The sequence below is a fragment of the Mustela lutreola genome, chromosome 6 (assembly GCF_030435805.1).
Source record: "Mustela lutreola isolate mMusLut2 chromosome 6, mMusLut2.pri, whole genome shotgun sequence".
NCBI classification, from domain to species: domain Eukaryota; kingdom Metazoa; phylum Chordata; class Mammalia; order Carnivora; family Mustelidae; genus Mustela; species Mustela lutreola.
In genome coordinates this window covers 49560486-49576050 of record NC_081295.1, presented here as the reverse complement: position 1 = coordinate 49576050, position 15565 = coordinate 49560486, and the positions used below count along the sequence as shown (strand labels likewise).

Below are 15565 nucleotides of genomic sequence, written 5' to 3'. Positions count from 1 at the left end.
GTGCTCCATGCAATACGTGCCCTCCATAATACCCACTACCAGGCTCACCCAACCTTCCACCCCCCCGCCCTTTCAAAACCCTGGGATTGTTTTTCAGAGTTCATAGTCTCTCATGTTCGTCTCCCCCTCTAATTTCCCCCAACTTTCCCTCTCCCCATGTCCTCCGTATTATTTCTTATGCTCCACAAATAAGTGAAACCATATGATAATTGATTCTCTCTGCTTGACTTATTTCACTCAGCATAATCTCTTCCAGTCCCATCCATGTTGATACAAAAGTTGGGTATTTATCCTTTCTGATGGAGGCATAAATACTCAGTAGTGTATAAGGATCACATCTTCCTTATCCATTTGTCCATTGAAAGGCACCTTGGTTCTTTCCACAGTTTGGCAACTGTGGCCATTGCTGCTATGAACATTGAGGTACAGATGGCCCTTCTTTTGACTACATCTGTATCTTTGGGGTAAATACCCAGTAGTGCAATTGCAGGGTCATAAGGAAGCTCTATTTTTAATTTCTTAAGGAATCTCCACACTGTTTTCCAAAGTGGCTGTACCAACTTGCATTCCCACCAACAGTGTAAGAGGGTTCCCCTTTCTCCACATCCTCTCCATCCCATGTTGTTTACTGTCTTGTTAATTTTGGCCATTCTAACTGGTATAAGGTGGTATCTCGATGTGGTTTTGATTTGAATCTACCTGATGGCTAGTGATGATGAACATTTTTTCATGTGTCTGATAGCCATTTTGTATGTCTTTGTTGGAGAAGTGTCTGTTCATGTCATCCACCCATTTTTTTGACATGATTATCTGTTTTGTGTGTGTTGAGTTTGAGGAGTTCTTTATAGATCTGGATATCAGCCTTTTGTCTGTACTGTCATTTGTGAATATCTTCTCCCATTCAGTGGGTTGCCTCTTTGTTTTGTTGACTGTTTCCTTTGCTGTGCAGAAGCTTTTGATCTTGATGAAGTCCATTTTCACTTTTGTTTCCTTTGCCTTTGGAGACATATCTTGAAAGAAGTTGCTGTGGCTGATATCGAAGAGGTTACTGCCTATGTTCTCCTCTAGGATTCTGATGGATTCCTGCCTCACCATACACAAAGATAAACTCAAGAGTTCATTTTTAACATAAATAAAAGCAAATAGAAATGTGTTCCTTTATTTTTTCTATTTTTAAAAAGTGTTCCTAGCCTATGCACAGTTCTCTTCCTTGTTTTTTCTAGCCGCCCTCCCCCCCACACTTACTAATGTACTCTGGAGATCTTTCATGGCAGTGTTAACGGTACCTACAGAGCTTCTCCTTTTTTATTTTTCAGTTGTGCAGTATTAAGTGATCTCTTTGAAACACAAACCTACTCCTGCCTTCTCTGCTTTCCTCTTTTAAACCAGAGATATAATTATTTACATTTTACTCCCTGTACTACTGTCAGTTATCACCTTTGTTAGTAACTATCCTTTGCTTCATGAGCATTGTTAGTGTGTAGTGATGTGTTTGAATTTCTTTTTTAAACAGCAGCCAGTTTGTTCCTTTCCCTCAGTTTTATTGCAATATGACTGACATATAATATTGCATAAGTGTTAGGTATACAACACAATGATTTGATATATGTATATATTGTGAAATGATTACCATAGTTAACACATCCATCACTCACATCATTTGAACTTTAATATTGTGTGATACATCTTTCAAATATCGGCTGTAAGGACGGAGGGGTGTTGAGCCGTGAACCCCTTTATACATTACTAATGGGAACGTTATATTGACACGGACTTCTTGAAAAGCAGTTTATTTAGCATGTGTTCCTCAGGAGCCTAAAAAATGTCTCTACCCTTTGATTTGAGTTTCATTCATCGGGCTTTGTCACTAAAATAGTGTTGAGAGTTACAGTCAAAGATTTCTAAATAAACATGTTCACGACATGGTACTTCCAGTAGTGGAAGTTACAAGTATTCTAAATACCAATAATTGAATATAAGTTAACAAAAAACATGTACATGATGGATTGCTAAGCACATATTTCATGCTTTTGAAAAATTTTTAATGACAGGACAGTACACAGGGTGTATTTTTGAGTTAAAGGGGCAAGATGCAGCTGTGAAAGGAATGGCCAGTTGCGATATAGGGGATTATAGTCCACTAATAAATGTGTGTATGTGGTGGGGGGAGCTAGGGAACTGGGGATTAAAGAAGCTATGTATGTATCTTTGATATATCCTAGTATTGAGAGTATATGAGTTTTTAGGCACTCACATTTTGGGGAAGATGTAGAGGTGGGATGGATATTATGTGTATAGACATTATATGGAAAACTCAAGTGTGACTGTGTGTCAGTTACGTTTTTGATCACTCTCATGAACATTTGAAATGTGTTGCATATGTAAAGCTCTACATATGGACGTTAAATCCAAACCCCTTCCTCCAATTAGATTTTGAGAGGATTGCAAGTAACTTCTTGTTAGGTTGTTTTACAGTTTCTAGACTTATAAAAATGCAAATACATTGCTTTCATTGTCAAAGGAACTGGATCATGAAGGACATTGTGCTATGCTTAAGAAATGCGTGTGTTCTTCCAAGGGCAATGGGGACCCACTAAATAAACAGGAGAATGACATAATTGTCTTAACAAGAACACATACTAAGACCTTGATCAAAATAGGTGACCACGGGGCGCCTAGGTGGCTCAGTGGGTTAAATCCTCTGCCTTCGGCTCAGGTCATGATTCTAGAGTCCTGGGATTGAGCTCCGCATCGGGCTCTATGCTCAGTGGGGGGCCTGCTTCTCTCTCTCTCTGCCTGCCTCTCTGCCTACTTGTGATCGCTGTCAAATAAATAAATAAAAATCTTAAAAAAAAAAAAATAAGTGACCACTTTGACCTCAGCATCAGCCTTGTTTATCTTAAGCCTTTAGGGCTATATAGGGAAATTAAGCAGGATGAAAAATACTTTCTTTTGCAAGCCAAAGTTTCAGAATAATATAACTACATTTCTGAAGTTGTGTACCAGTGAGGGAAAAAAAGCTAACTTTTTCAGAAATTAGAAAGAGCTTAATTCAAGAAACTAAGATAATACATCAAACTACCATACAGTAGTTCCCTTGTTTTCTGATATCACCGATTGTAAAGATTCCTATTTGGCTAGCTTTGTATTTCTGTCCATACTAACTGTGCAATCTTGTTAGTCATTCATAGGCTTCAACTCAATGATCAAAAACTGTGTGCTCATGGCATACAGCGGATTTCCATCTTAGCAGCACATGTCATTGAGGCTTTTGGGGGGAAGGTGGAGGAAATTGGTAGGGGCAATCTGTATATGAATGTTTGTTCTTCAGACATTCTGTTTTTTGGATGAGAGGTCTTTCTGGTGACTTGATCTCTCAAAAAGATTTTTTTCTATGGCCATTATAAAATTACTTCACCATTTCAGTTTTTTCTCCATGTCCATTTCCCAGATTCACTTTAGAAAAAGCAAGCCCCTTGAATCATGTTCTACATGCTGTGTTTAAGATACTGACTGCTGTCACTATGTCTGAATTATTTAATATGTGCCCTTAAATAAGAAGATTGATAAGATTTTGAAAACCTACAGATGTGTTTGCTGCTCTTCAAGAGCATACCTGACTCCTGGTGACTGAAGATGAGAGGAACAAAAAGGGTTAAGTTCAAAGTAAGATGATGCTTGTTTACTTTCACCTTAGAAGCAGAGAACATTTTTCTCTTGTGAACTGATGAAAAGATGCTTTTATGACAGTGGCTACAGCTGTGGAATATCTGAAAGAGACTGCTGAGGGGAATAAAAATGTTGCTGCTCCTGGGAATCGGTGAAATGTTGACATCTCAGATGGGCTATACATGGTTTTCAAATGGTTCTGGCAGAGGGAGCTTTCATGATTGTAAATGTCAACTTCTGTAAGTGGGAGGGAGAATGGTTATGGCCTACTGAGAACTGAGTCCCTCACCTCATACATAATCTGATCCTTCCAGGTTGTGCCCCAGAGTTCTGGGGAGTCTAGGTGAAGAAATCATCATGTCAGGATTTGCCTAGACTTCTGGATATCCAGTGAGAGGATGCTTGGTGCTTGGTGCCTATGGATATTGCCTCTCTTTTTTTTTTTTTTTTTTTTTTTTTTTGCATCAGTGATCTCTGACAATAAGAAATCAAATCTACTTCAACTTGGAAATCTTTACACATTGTTTCAGATGAGCCTGTCTCCTTATTTGTTTGTCTTCCCTCTTTAGATAAAGAAGAAGCAGCAGGATGTGGTTAGATTTCTGGAAGCCAACAAGATAGAGTTTGAGGAGGTGGATATCACGATGTCAGAAGAACAAAGACAATGGATGTACAAAAACATCCCCCCAGAAAAGAAGCCTGCTCAGGGCAACCCTCTGCCACCTCAGATATTTAATGGTGACCGATACTGTGGAGTAAGTAGCAGATTGTTACCACACTGTTATTTGGGTGATTTGAAACAAGTTACCTAGAGTGAAAAGTTGGATTTTTTCAGGGAAGACTGTGACCTCTTCACCCTGTGCCATTCAGGTTCACAGTGTAAAAGAGGGTATATGAATCCAAGGACACAGATGATGTGTGAATGTGAGTGCATACTTGTCTGTCAGTCCTCCTGTCTCTCTGCTTGAGGAAAGTGGTGGGAAGGGAAGGGGAGTGTTTGTGTTTAATGTGTTCTAAATTTTAAAGCAGATTTTTTGATTAATACGTTTTGGGGGCAGAATGGAAGGGATAGTTGTTCTTGAATCTTTACTCCTCTATGTTATAAAAATCTGCTAATAGCCAATTATAAACCAGAATTGTTTTTTATAAATTTTTTTTTTATGGTAGTGAGTCAGATGGATCATTATGAACACCTGAGATACATTAGGTGCCTTCTTTCTGTATGTAGCATATGAGAAGATGAAGTCACATATGTCTAATTATCTGTTTTACTTTTCCCTGGGTTAAGGAAAAAAAAAAAACAAGAAACTTCTTCCTAATGAGTAGTTAGGATTTGCCCTTGTCACACTGTAGTGTATAATTAAGTGTTTATTTTAGGACCTGTACTACAGTTCTTTAAGGGTGTCTTGGAGAAGGAGAAGGGGCTCCAGTACTGAGGTGCTCAAGGTGAAATAAGTAGCTGGTTTATATTGGAGTGGAGAAAATGGATAACAATGCTTTAGATACCTTGAAAGGAAACAGTTTTCCTGTGCGTAAGAGAGAAAGAGATGTTGAAATGTAAAGCCATAAAGATTGTGCACAGACTTCTTGAATTCATGTCAGGTTAAAATCCTGAACATGGCGCTAGATTTAGATAGTTCTCGTATGACTTTATGTTTGTGTTGACACCTTTGGGAAGTCATTTCCCTTACAGTATCAGTTTTCTCATCTTTAAGCAAAGGATAATAATAATCTGTCTTACTTCCCAGGATATTTTGTGACTATAAAGTACTTTTTAAGAATAAAGCTTATTGTTTTAATTGTGGAATTTTTTACATTGTGATCTCATATTTTATTAGGGGAGTATGTGGTAACTGAAGGTATAGCCCATTCATGATTACAAACCCTAGAAAATGGACTCTCATGTCTGCAAACTGAAATGAGGTATAGCTGAAACTGTATATAAATTGTACAGTTCAAAACAAAGCAAAACTCTTAGTCAAATAGTTCTGTAAGACTTAAAAATCTAGCAGTTTTCTGTTCCTCCTAGTTCTCAGGTATGCAAATTCCTGTGTTCTGGTTTTGTAGTTGAGTCATAATTCTGCTGGGTATAGAATTCTAGGTTGGGAAGAGTGTTGGTGGTTTTGCTTCATTACCATCTGCTGCCTAGTGCTGCAATGGAGAAGTTTAATGCCCTTTTCCTTGATCTTTTGTATGTTTTTGCCAGTTTCTTCTTTCCAGGTTTTTAATGTCTCTTACTCATAAGTGTATCCTGAAATTTTTTGGTGAATTACCATAATGTAATCTGTGTTATATGTATACCATGTTATACCATGTTACACAGTTCACATGCTGTGTGTTGGTTAGGTCCCTATTATCCAAGAATTACATGATTATTAAATATGTTTTTATATTATTTTCTTTGAAAAATTTCTTGCTGCTTTTTCCCCCTGTTCTTTTTATCTAGAATACGTATTAATTTACATGTGAACATCATACACTGATTTTCTAATATTCTTATCCTTTTCTTTTGTACTGTCCTCTTTTTGTTCTACTTTGTGGAAGATTTCTTTAACTTAATCTCTGAATTTTTTCATTGAACTTTTATGTCATCTTTTTTTTTTCCTTTCTTACATCTTGATTTTTTCTTTTTAATAATGTGCATTTGTAAGATGAGTATAAGATCTTAGCTCAGTGTAGATGTTAAATATGATTTCTTTAGGTTTTCTTTTCTTAGTAGTATTGTTCTTGTTCTACTAATTCCCCTTTTTTTCACGTGCTTATTTTGGTCTTTTCTCTCCTCAGATATCTGGTGATCCTTGTCTTTTGTTTAAGAGTTGAGGCACTAGGGCGCCTGGGTGGCTCAGTGTGTTAAGCCGCTGCCTTCGGCTCAGGTCATGATCTCAGGGTCCTGGGATCGAGTCCCGCATCAGGCTCTCTGCTCAGCAGGGGGCCTGCTTCTCTCTCTCTCTCTCTCTCTCTCTGCCTGCCTCTCTGTCTACTTGTGATCTTTCTCTGTCAAATAAATAAATAAAATCTTAAAAAAAAAAAAAAGAGTTGAGGCACTAGAAAGCTAATTAGAAGCTGTGTATGTGCTCATATATATGTTGGGGGGGGCTTGTTTCCTACCAGACTTCTCTGTAGTTTGATTGGATAGCCTGTTATATTCTTGTGGTAGATATGGATAATAAAATATGCAAGTCTCTTCTCAGATGATGATTTAATTTTTCTGGAGAATGGCTCTTCGGTCTCTTGCTTTGGGGATATCAGCCAGGCTACTGGAGGTCTGGACCTACAGGCTGCGAGAGCTGGAGGGTTTTGCTCATTGCTGTTCACCTTCACATTGCTGTTTTCACCCCCCTGCCCTTCCATGCTGCTGTTTGTAAGTTTATTGCTTCCCAGAAGCCATATTTATTAATAGTATACCTTCTGGTTCCTTTGGAGAGAGTGAGGTACCCTGGAAATCTAACTGCTGTGTAGGTAGATTTTCAGTCTCCCTGTTTTCTGCCTTTGCCCACTCACCACACCGTCACAATAGCTAATGCCTCCATTCCTGACGTCTCGGGGGCCGCCCCCACAGCTTATTCAGACAGCGAGGTTCGATCTCCTCTGCTCTCTCATGCCCCTCACCATTTCTCTCCTCACTGCCTGCATAGGTGGTGGTTCAGAGCTATAGCAGTCTCCTAGTTTTATTTTTTTTAAATGGTGTTTCTGGTTTATTTTTTTTTTTTAATTCTTATTTGGTTTATTTTTCAAGATAAAGGAGGAAGAGACATCTTGGTCTGTCATCATGAAAATAGAAGTCTATTTTTCAGAGCCCTTTTAATACAGGAATGTATTGAATGAATAAAAGAATGTAATGTGAAAGAAAGTTAATTCCTTACCTTTGCTTTCACTTCTTTATGACTTTCTAAATTTCTGTGTATCTTTGGCTTACAGAGTCTATGGACATTCTTTTCAGATGGACTGGGAGCTGGCTAGAGGCTTACCCATTGATTAAACTGTGCTGGATAAATGGCCTCCTCTCTGATGGAGCAGTGTTAGTCCCGTGAGACTGGTGACAGCAGCACTGGTACACACTCTGTCTTTATAGTTTGTGCTGGCAGAGTTTGGAAGACAGTGTCTGCTCTTATCACCATCAAGTCAATTCAACTTTGACAGAAGCAAAAGCATTAGAGGGCAACTAGCCATGATCTCATTCATCCTGCCTGCTCCTGTGTGCCTTGCTTTACCTAGTGACCGTTTAGGAGTGGTCTTACCTGGTTGGGTAGCTTGTGGAAACCTGCTGCGTTGCAAGGGACAGAATCCAGTGAGCGTGAAGATTCTCCTGTTCCCCAGAATTGGCCGGAAACTAACTACTTTATTTTAAACTGGGTGAGCTAGCCATGGGAGACATAAACAGCTGCTAAGCTACTTGGTAATCAGTGTAAACCATTTCCTTCTCTCTGCCCTTTAGTATTTGAATAATCTGCCTGTAGGGAAGAATTCTGCCACTGAATGGGAGCTCATTGGCATGTTTAGTCACTTCTCTCACCCCCGATTTTGAACATTGAGGAGACAGGGCAGCAACACAGGAGCAGTTGGACAGGGGTCTTGGGGTCAGGAATAGCCATGGCAGGTGTCCTAATGGGGCAAACCCCTGGTGTGGCCGGGGTGTGTTCTTGGCCACCCAGACATAGAAGTTCGTCTTATAAATTGGTTCTCCAGCTTTAATGTGGATTCACAACTTCCCGCTCTACTGCCACAACTTCCTGTCCTGTTAAGTTGCTAATGTCCATTTTAGTTGTTTGTAGTCAAGAACCCAAATTGCACAGACTGGTTGTTCTTGCTATTTCCTGGGAGTATCCCTACCATGAGCAAGATTCTTCTCTGGAAATGGGTGACCTAAAGGTAAACCATTTCTAGACTTTTCTGATGGCTTTTACAGTGTCTGATTTGGATTTTGGAAAGCCCATGGTCCTCATGTTGAAAGTTTAACCTTTGTCCTCTCTGTGTGTGGAACTGGCACGTGTGGAGTGTACTGGAAGTGAAAATGCACACATCTGCACTAAAGGAAAGTATTTTCTCCCTTTTCATTTCTTTTCTCCTTCCCTATTCGGTGGAGGGTGGGGAAAATTTGGATTCTTAAAAATACATTTAAATTAAATTAAATAAATATTAAAAATATTTGATTAAAATCATACATTGTAAAAGTTACTATCTTACTTTTAATTGTACAGGTTAGTAGTGTTAAGTATATTCATTGCTGTAATACAGATACCTGGAGCTTTTCATCTTGCAGAACTGAAACTCTGTACCCATTAAACAACTCCCCTTTGTCCTCTCCCCCCAGACCTTGATAATAGTTGTTCTGCTTTCTACCTATGAATTTGACTATGTTAGATATCTCATAGAAGTGAAATCATACAATCATACAATGTTTGTCCTTTTGTGACTAGTTTCACTTAGCGTAATGTCCTCAAGGATCATCCATGTTGTTATATATCTTAGTCCATCAAGATGCTGTAACAAAATGCCACAGACTGGGTATCTTGCAAGAAATTTATTTCTTACAGTTCTGGAAGCTGGAAGTCTAAGATCAGGGTGACAGCATAGTTGGGTTCTGATGAAGATGCTGTTCTGGATTGTAGATTTCCAACTTCTGGAAATGTCCTTACATGGTGGAAGGGGACGGAGGACCTCTTTTATAAGGGTTTTAATCCTATCCTTGAAGGCTCTACCCTCATGGCCTGATCACCTCCTAAAGGTGTTTAAGCATCAGGATTTCAGCATGAATTTCAGGGGATACAGACATTTAGCCTATAGCATTGAAGCAGGTGACAAGATTTCAATTTTTTTTAAGGCTTCTGTTGTGTGTATATATCCATTTTTTAAATCCATTCATTCACTGACAGATTGGGCTGCTTCCACCTCCTTGCTGTTGTGAATGGTACTGCTTGAGCATGGGTTTGGAAATATCTCTTTGAGATTCCACTTTGAGTTGTTTTAGATACATACATAGAAGTGGGATTGTTGCATCACATGGTAATTCTATTTTTAATTTTATGAAGAACCATCATACGGTTTTCCATAATGGTTGTGCCATTTTACAGTCCCATCAGCAGTACCCAAGAATTCCAATTTCTCCACATCCCCATGAATACTTGTTGTTTTCTTTTTTCAGTTTCATCTTGTTTTAAGAGCAGCCATCCTAATAGGTGTGAGGTGGTATCTCATTGTAATTTTGATTTGCATTTCTCTGATGATTAGTGACATTGAGCATTCCATACACTTAATGGTACAATTGTATATTATTTTTGAAGCAATGTCTATTCAAGTCCATTGCCCATTTTTAAATCAGGTTATTGGATTTTTTGTTGTTGAGTCTTAAGAGTTCTTGGTATATTCTGGATATTAACCCTTTACCACATACCTGATTTGCAAATATCTTCTCCCATTCTTAGGTTGTCTTTTATACTGTTGATTGTATTCTTTGATGAACAAAGTTTTAAAATTTGATGTATTCCCCATTTGTCTGTTTTTGCTTTCATTGACTGTGCTTTTGGAGTCATACCTAAGATCATTACTTGCCAAATAGTTTTGGGTTTTATATTTAGTCTTCAATTCATTTTTTAGTTAATTTTTATATATGGTTTAAAATAAGAGTTCAACTTCATTCATTTGCATGTGCATTTGTTTTCCTAGCACTGTGTGTTGAAGAAACTGCCCTATCCCCATTGAGAGTGGTCTTGGGGCACCTTTGTTGAAGATCATTTGATCATATAAATGTGGGTTTATTTTTTGGACTCTGTTCAGTAACAGTGGTCCATGTGTCTGTCTTTATGCCAGTACCACACTGTTTTGATTACTGTAGCTTTGTAATATGTTTTGAAATCAGGAAATGCAAGTCCTCCAACTTTGTCCATTTAATTGGAGCCTAGAAGTAGACTAGAGATGGGTTAGAATAATCTCAAGGAGGTGCAGAAAGGCTGAATGACCCGCAGTGGTTCCTCGTGGCCTCTCCTCTCCTATTCTTTCTTTCCCATCAAGGGAGATGAGGAGATATGTTAGTGTCTTCTAACCATTGGTGGAGGCTCAGAAGCACACCACAGAACACCTAAATGTATGTAGTTTTATTGTTTCTACATTTTAAGTGTGTTTGGGCATCTTTTTGAAGCATGCAGAACCAACTCCCTTAATGATCAATTTTAAAATCCCTGATTCATGCATATGATTTTTTTTTAAATCATATATTTTAATTTGAATATATTGAATTTGAACATGTAAATATATATCTCCACACATAAATGTAAGAAATGATTTTCAGCCTGAAATCTTATAAGAAGTTGTTGGAAAGAGATATTTTAAAGAGATTTTCGTATTGAATTGGTTATCCAACATTATTATTGTTGCTACTTTTTTCTCCCAACACTAAAATGACTATGGAAGTAGAGAATATTTGAAAAACGAGAATAAGAAAGGGGGAACAATAAATACTACCTTTCAAATACAACTGCAAACATTTGGCCTATACATGTTCTCTTTTTTTATCAGTTGATTTAAATTTTTAAAGTCACATTTTTTTATCATACTGTATATACCGTTTTGTGCCCTGCTTTGTTCTCTAACAGAAGTAGTTTTCATGTCATTATAAGCTTGGTTTTTAGAGGTTGCATCTTACTCCCTTGGGTGGATTATTATAATTAACTTAATCATTCCCTCCCTATGGGCTATTTAGTTTGTTTCCAGTCACTTGAAATAATAGTTTGCAACTGGCAAGCTCTTTTGAAGAATGCATTAAATTGAATGTTATTTTGTAAAGTACATTCTCATTCAAGCTATTCTACTGTTTTTCTTTTCCTTAGAGTCATTTCTCCTTCTTTCTTCAAGAGTCTTCTGTCAAATAACAAAAATATTTTGGGATTTATTAAGAAATGAAGGGTTATTGTTGAGTGGCCCTAGAATCTGGGTTCGAGGTGAAGAAGAAATCACTTGGCAAAATGAAAACTAGTAAAAGTTAAAACAAGTTCAGTCTCTGAGGGCTCAGGGGTGCCCAAAGTCATAGGATAAAGACTGCCTGTCTGCCCAAAACAGCATTTTGCTTGAAGATTTTGAGTACATTGCAAAACATATTTTTTAATGGCAAAAGAAACACAGATACATTATGGGGCAGGATGCCTGATTTCCATGGATTTTTAAGATTGAACAAGGCTTCAAAAGAAATTTCACTTTTATAGGGGCTGCCTCAAAATATATCCTGCAATGTTCTAGATCAAGGGTTGGGCCAACTGATAAATTAGTCTTTTCAGGCCACCAATTCTCTGCTACATCTTCTTTTTCATTTGGTTTTCTTCATCTTATTTTCTAGTCATTTAAAAATGTCAAACCATGCTTAGCTCCGAGGAGGGGCCATCTAGAAGGTCTGTTGTTTCTTCTGCCTCCGCGGGTTCTTTAGAGGCCACATTTGAGAAACACAAGATTAGCTGTTTCCGAGTCTCCTCTGAAAATGAAGTCCATCGTCTGGCAGAATGGAGTAGAACATAGTGATAGAATTTTGACCCAGGCTGAATTATTGACAGTAATTTTGTGTTACTGTAACTCTGATTGTTGGAGCCAATAAGGAAAAGTAAAAAAAGGAAAGCTGAAGTAAAATTTCCGTTATTCACAGGAGATTGTGCTCTGTCTCTAAAATATGGATGTTATTTACGTAGGCTTAATGACTACATCATCTCCATGGTGTGTAAGGCAAAGCCCTGGAAGTTATCCCAGACTCATTTTCCTCCCCTCAATCCCCCTTCATTACCAAATCCTGTAATTTTTATCTCCTAAGGAATTCCACCCTCTTTCTCTCTCAGAACTTAATTCAAACGGGCCTTGTTACTGAGCTTTGTCTCACTAGGGCTCTGCTTTTCACTGCCCCTCCCCTAGGCCCAGCAAACCTGTGCCTCATTCCCGTTAGGATCTTTATCTCAGAATTTTTTTTTCATGTAGTTCCCTTCAGCCAGTCCGTGAGGTTCCTTGTGTTCCCTTCAGCAGGCTCTGTGGCATATTTACCTTAGTATCTGCATGATGCTAGGAACCCAGAACATACTTAACCAAACACTGGTTGTATGAATGGGTGAATAGCTACACAAATGTTTTCATCTGAGCAGGTAGCTAACCTATTCTGTTGGGTCCCACCTTGTCGAAGTTCTGAGCATTCGCATTCCCATTTTATTAATAACAGTCAAGTCTTAAGAGGAAGCTCACTGAGGCATCTTCTAACTTTTACAATGAAATCTATTTAGAAAATCACCTCTGTTGGAAACTCGCCTCTCCTACAGGTAGAATTTTCTTAAGAAACTTAATTTGAATTAAATTCAAATTAAAGATAACTTATCGAATCAAGAACAATCTTCAGATGTTTTACTGTAAATAATCTTATTTGACATCCTCACAGATACTAGGAAAGGAAAAAGTCAGGCGGTGGGGAAGGGGTGATAGGAATTCCTCTCTATCTCTTGCTGATCAGCTGTATGCCTAGAAGCATAACAATTTAATTAGATATTCTTTGCGGTTTTATCTCTCTTATATAACCGTAGTTTGTATTCTTCTATGTATAAATGTTTAATCTCCCACTTTCAGCACAGTGAGATGTTTGCTGCAGTATTCTGCAGTGATGAATCCCTGGGACGTGTCTTTCATGAAGACGATGGCTTATGCCGTGAATATTGAAAACCTTCATTCAGACAGGTTCTGGCTGCCCCAGCTGCATGTTTAACGGTGTATCTTAAATAGGATCACATTGGAGGTTTTCTTTTGGTTAAAATGTTTCTCTTTCTGAGCCTCATGCAGTTAGAGTTAATGAAAAGAAAACAAAACTGTTAAAGACACTAAGGCCGTGTTAATACTATCAACGTGAAGACAATAAAGGAGGGTCAGAAGTGAAAAGTCCGTTTTCCTCTGCCCTGCTTCTTAGGTGCCCCCCACTCCGAACTCCCAAGAGATCGCCTCTCCTGTGAGGTTCGGCTTTGCAGTTTTCTTGGTTATCACCATTCTGTGCCTGTATTCCTTGATATAAAACTTTAGAGGGCACGTTTTTCTTTGAAAGATGAAGAGAAATCTGCATTCTTAATAGCTTCTCTCATGTCTCCCCCACGTTGATTCTCCCCCACACACGTGCACAGCATTGCTAAAGCTTATACGTCACATTCTCCTCTCTGACTGTAATAACTATTCTAAAATATAATATGTAAACATATTTAATATTTATTTTGGTATGAACCTATAAGTGCTAATCTCTCTAGAGCTGTTGTGTCCACAGTCATAGAGGAGGGTATGTTATTCTATTTTACGAAATCCCTGTGGCTTAAAGGAGAATGACATGAATGTCAATATCCAAGAGATTCTCTTAATTAATTTTTGCCTCTTCACTTAACTCCTCTGGGTATTTCTTAAAATGTTATTGCTGGTTCCTTTTCCTATGTTTAACACACAATTTTTTTTTTTTCCATTCAGTTTCCATTGGTGCTTGGGTCGCTCTGTTTGCTCATTCTGCCATCTTGTACCAGCATGGTCAGAAATGTTAAACATGAATTAGGAATTTAAAATTCTCAGCTTTGGGCTTACCCATATTTTTGGTGTTTGGCATAGAAATTGCTGAATGAAGCTGTTTCAGACAAATACATCTTACATACCCTACCAGGATTGGAACTGTCAACTATTTTTTCTTTCTATATCAAGATTTTATAAAATACAACATAGCATTCATAGTCCTTAACCACTAAATAAGATATTCTGCTCAGAGGCTACCCTCAGGCTTGAAAAATATTAAGAAGGAGCCTCTGCCCATTTTCAGCTGCAGCAGCAATAACGTTGGTTGTCTTAGCATTTATTTATTTATTTTTCTTTTGGGTAAACCAAATTTGCTTTGGTTCAGTTAGAACCAACTGCTGCCACCATTTCCTTACAAGTCATGTAGTTTTTATTCCGCACAGCCTCCTGTTTGGATGTGCCCTTGGCATTTGGAAATAATATGGGTCTGTCACTTAACTGTCACTGAGTTAGTGTGGGAAGTGATACAGCCTAGCAGTGTGGCTGCTGTGGGTTTTCCTCACTGTTCTCCTAGGGAACACTAAAAGGGCAAAGAACTTTAAGGTCTTTGTCTCAAATTCTTGTCTAGTCCTTAACAGTCTAATCATGGTGTACAGGTAATGTACTTAAGTGAGCTCTGTGGAAGCAGGAGGCTATTGTGCACTCTACCTGTTGTAGATTTTATCATGAGCTTATAAACCTTCTGACATTGGTTTTCACTTGAATGCGAACAGAAGTTTAGGTGACAGAAGCTTCCCCCGCCCTTCTTAACAGCTGTTTAGCCTTCTTTATTTTTCTTAAAATTGCAGCATTTAGATAGATGTTCCATTAGTAATAGTGCTCAGTTATGTTGATACCTGTATAGTCCAGAAATTTCTCTTTTCTTGCACTAGAAACAAAGTGAGTTTTATTCTTTTGTCTTATGTGTAATGAAAATGTACTAGCTTCTGAAACTGGGCAATTTTATCTTGAATATGCTTCATATATTTGTACCCTTCTCCAAAGGTAATGTTAACTGATCATTATATTGTACAGTTCCAGAAGGTTGGTTTTGCTGAAATAGATAACTTGTAGATGTGTATTTATAGACATTCCAGAAAGTGTCTTTGACTATATAGAATTCAGCAAGTCTACTTCGAGGCTTTATAGTGAGTTTTTAAAATACAGTGCTTTTAACTTTTGCAGTAAAAACCTTAATACATTTTTAAAAATAGAAGCCTGATAAATGAGATGAATTTGATAAGAAAGCAGCACTTTCTCTTTTATTGGGGAATGCCTAAGGCCATAAAAACTTACGTCTTAATAGGAGGTGATTTAAAATTTTCTAATACTACTTTATTCTTAAATTATTTCAGTCATACTGTTT

At 37.9% G+C, this 15565-nt stretch overlaps 1 protein-coding gene across 2 annotated transcripts in view; it reads left to right on the top strand.

The window, feature by feature from the left end:
* SH3BGRL2 (SH3 domain binding glutamate rich protein like 2) overlaps positions 1-15565 on the top strand; it is a 76312-nt gene that overhangs the window by 34957 nt on the left and 25790 nt on the right. For both annotated transcript variants that reach the window (XM_059177229.1, XM_059177228.1), the window contains exon 2: positions 4239-4424. In XM_059177229.1, coding sequence (XP_059033212.1) covers positions 4239-4424 — 186 coding nt within the window. The remainder of the gene's footprint in view (positions 1-4238; positions 4425-15565) is intronic.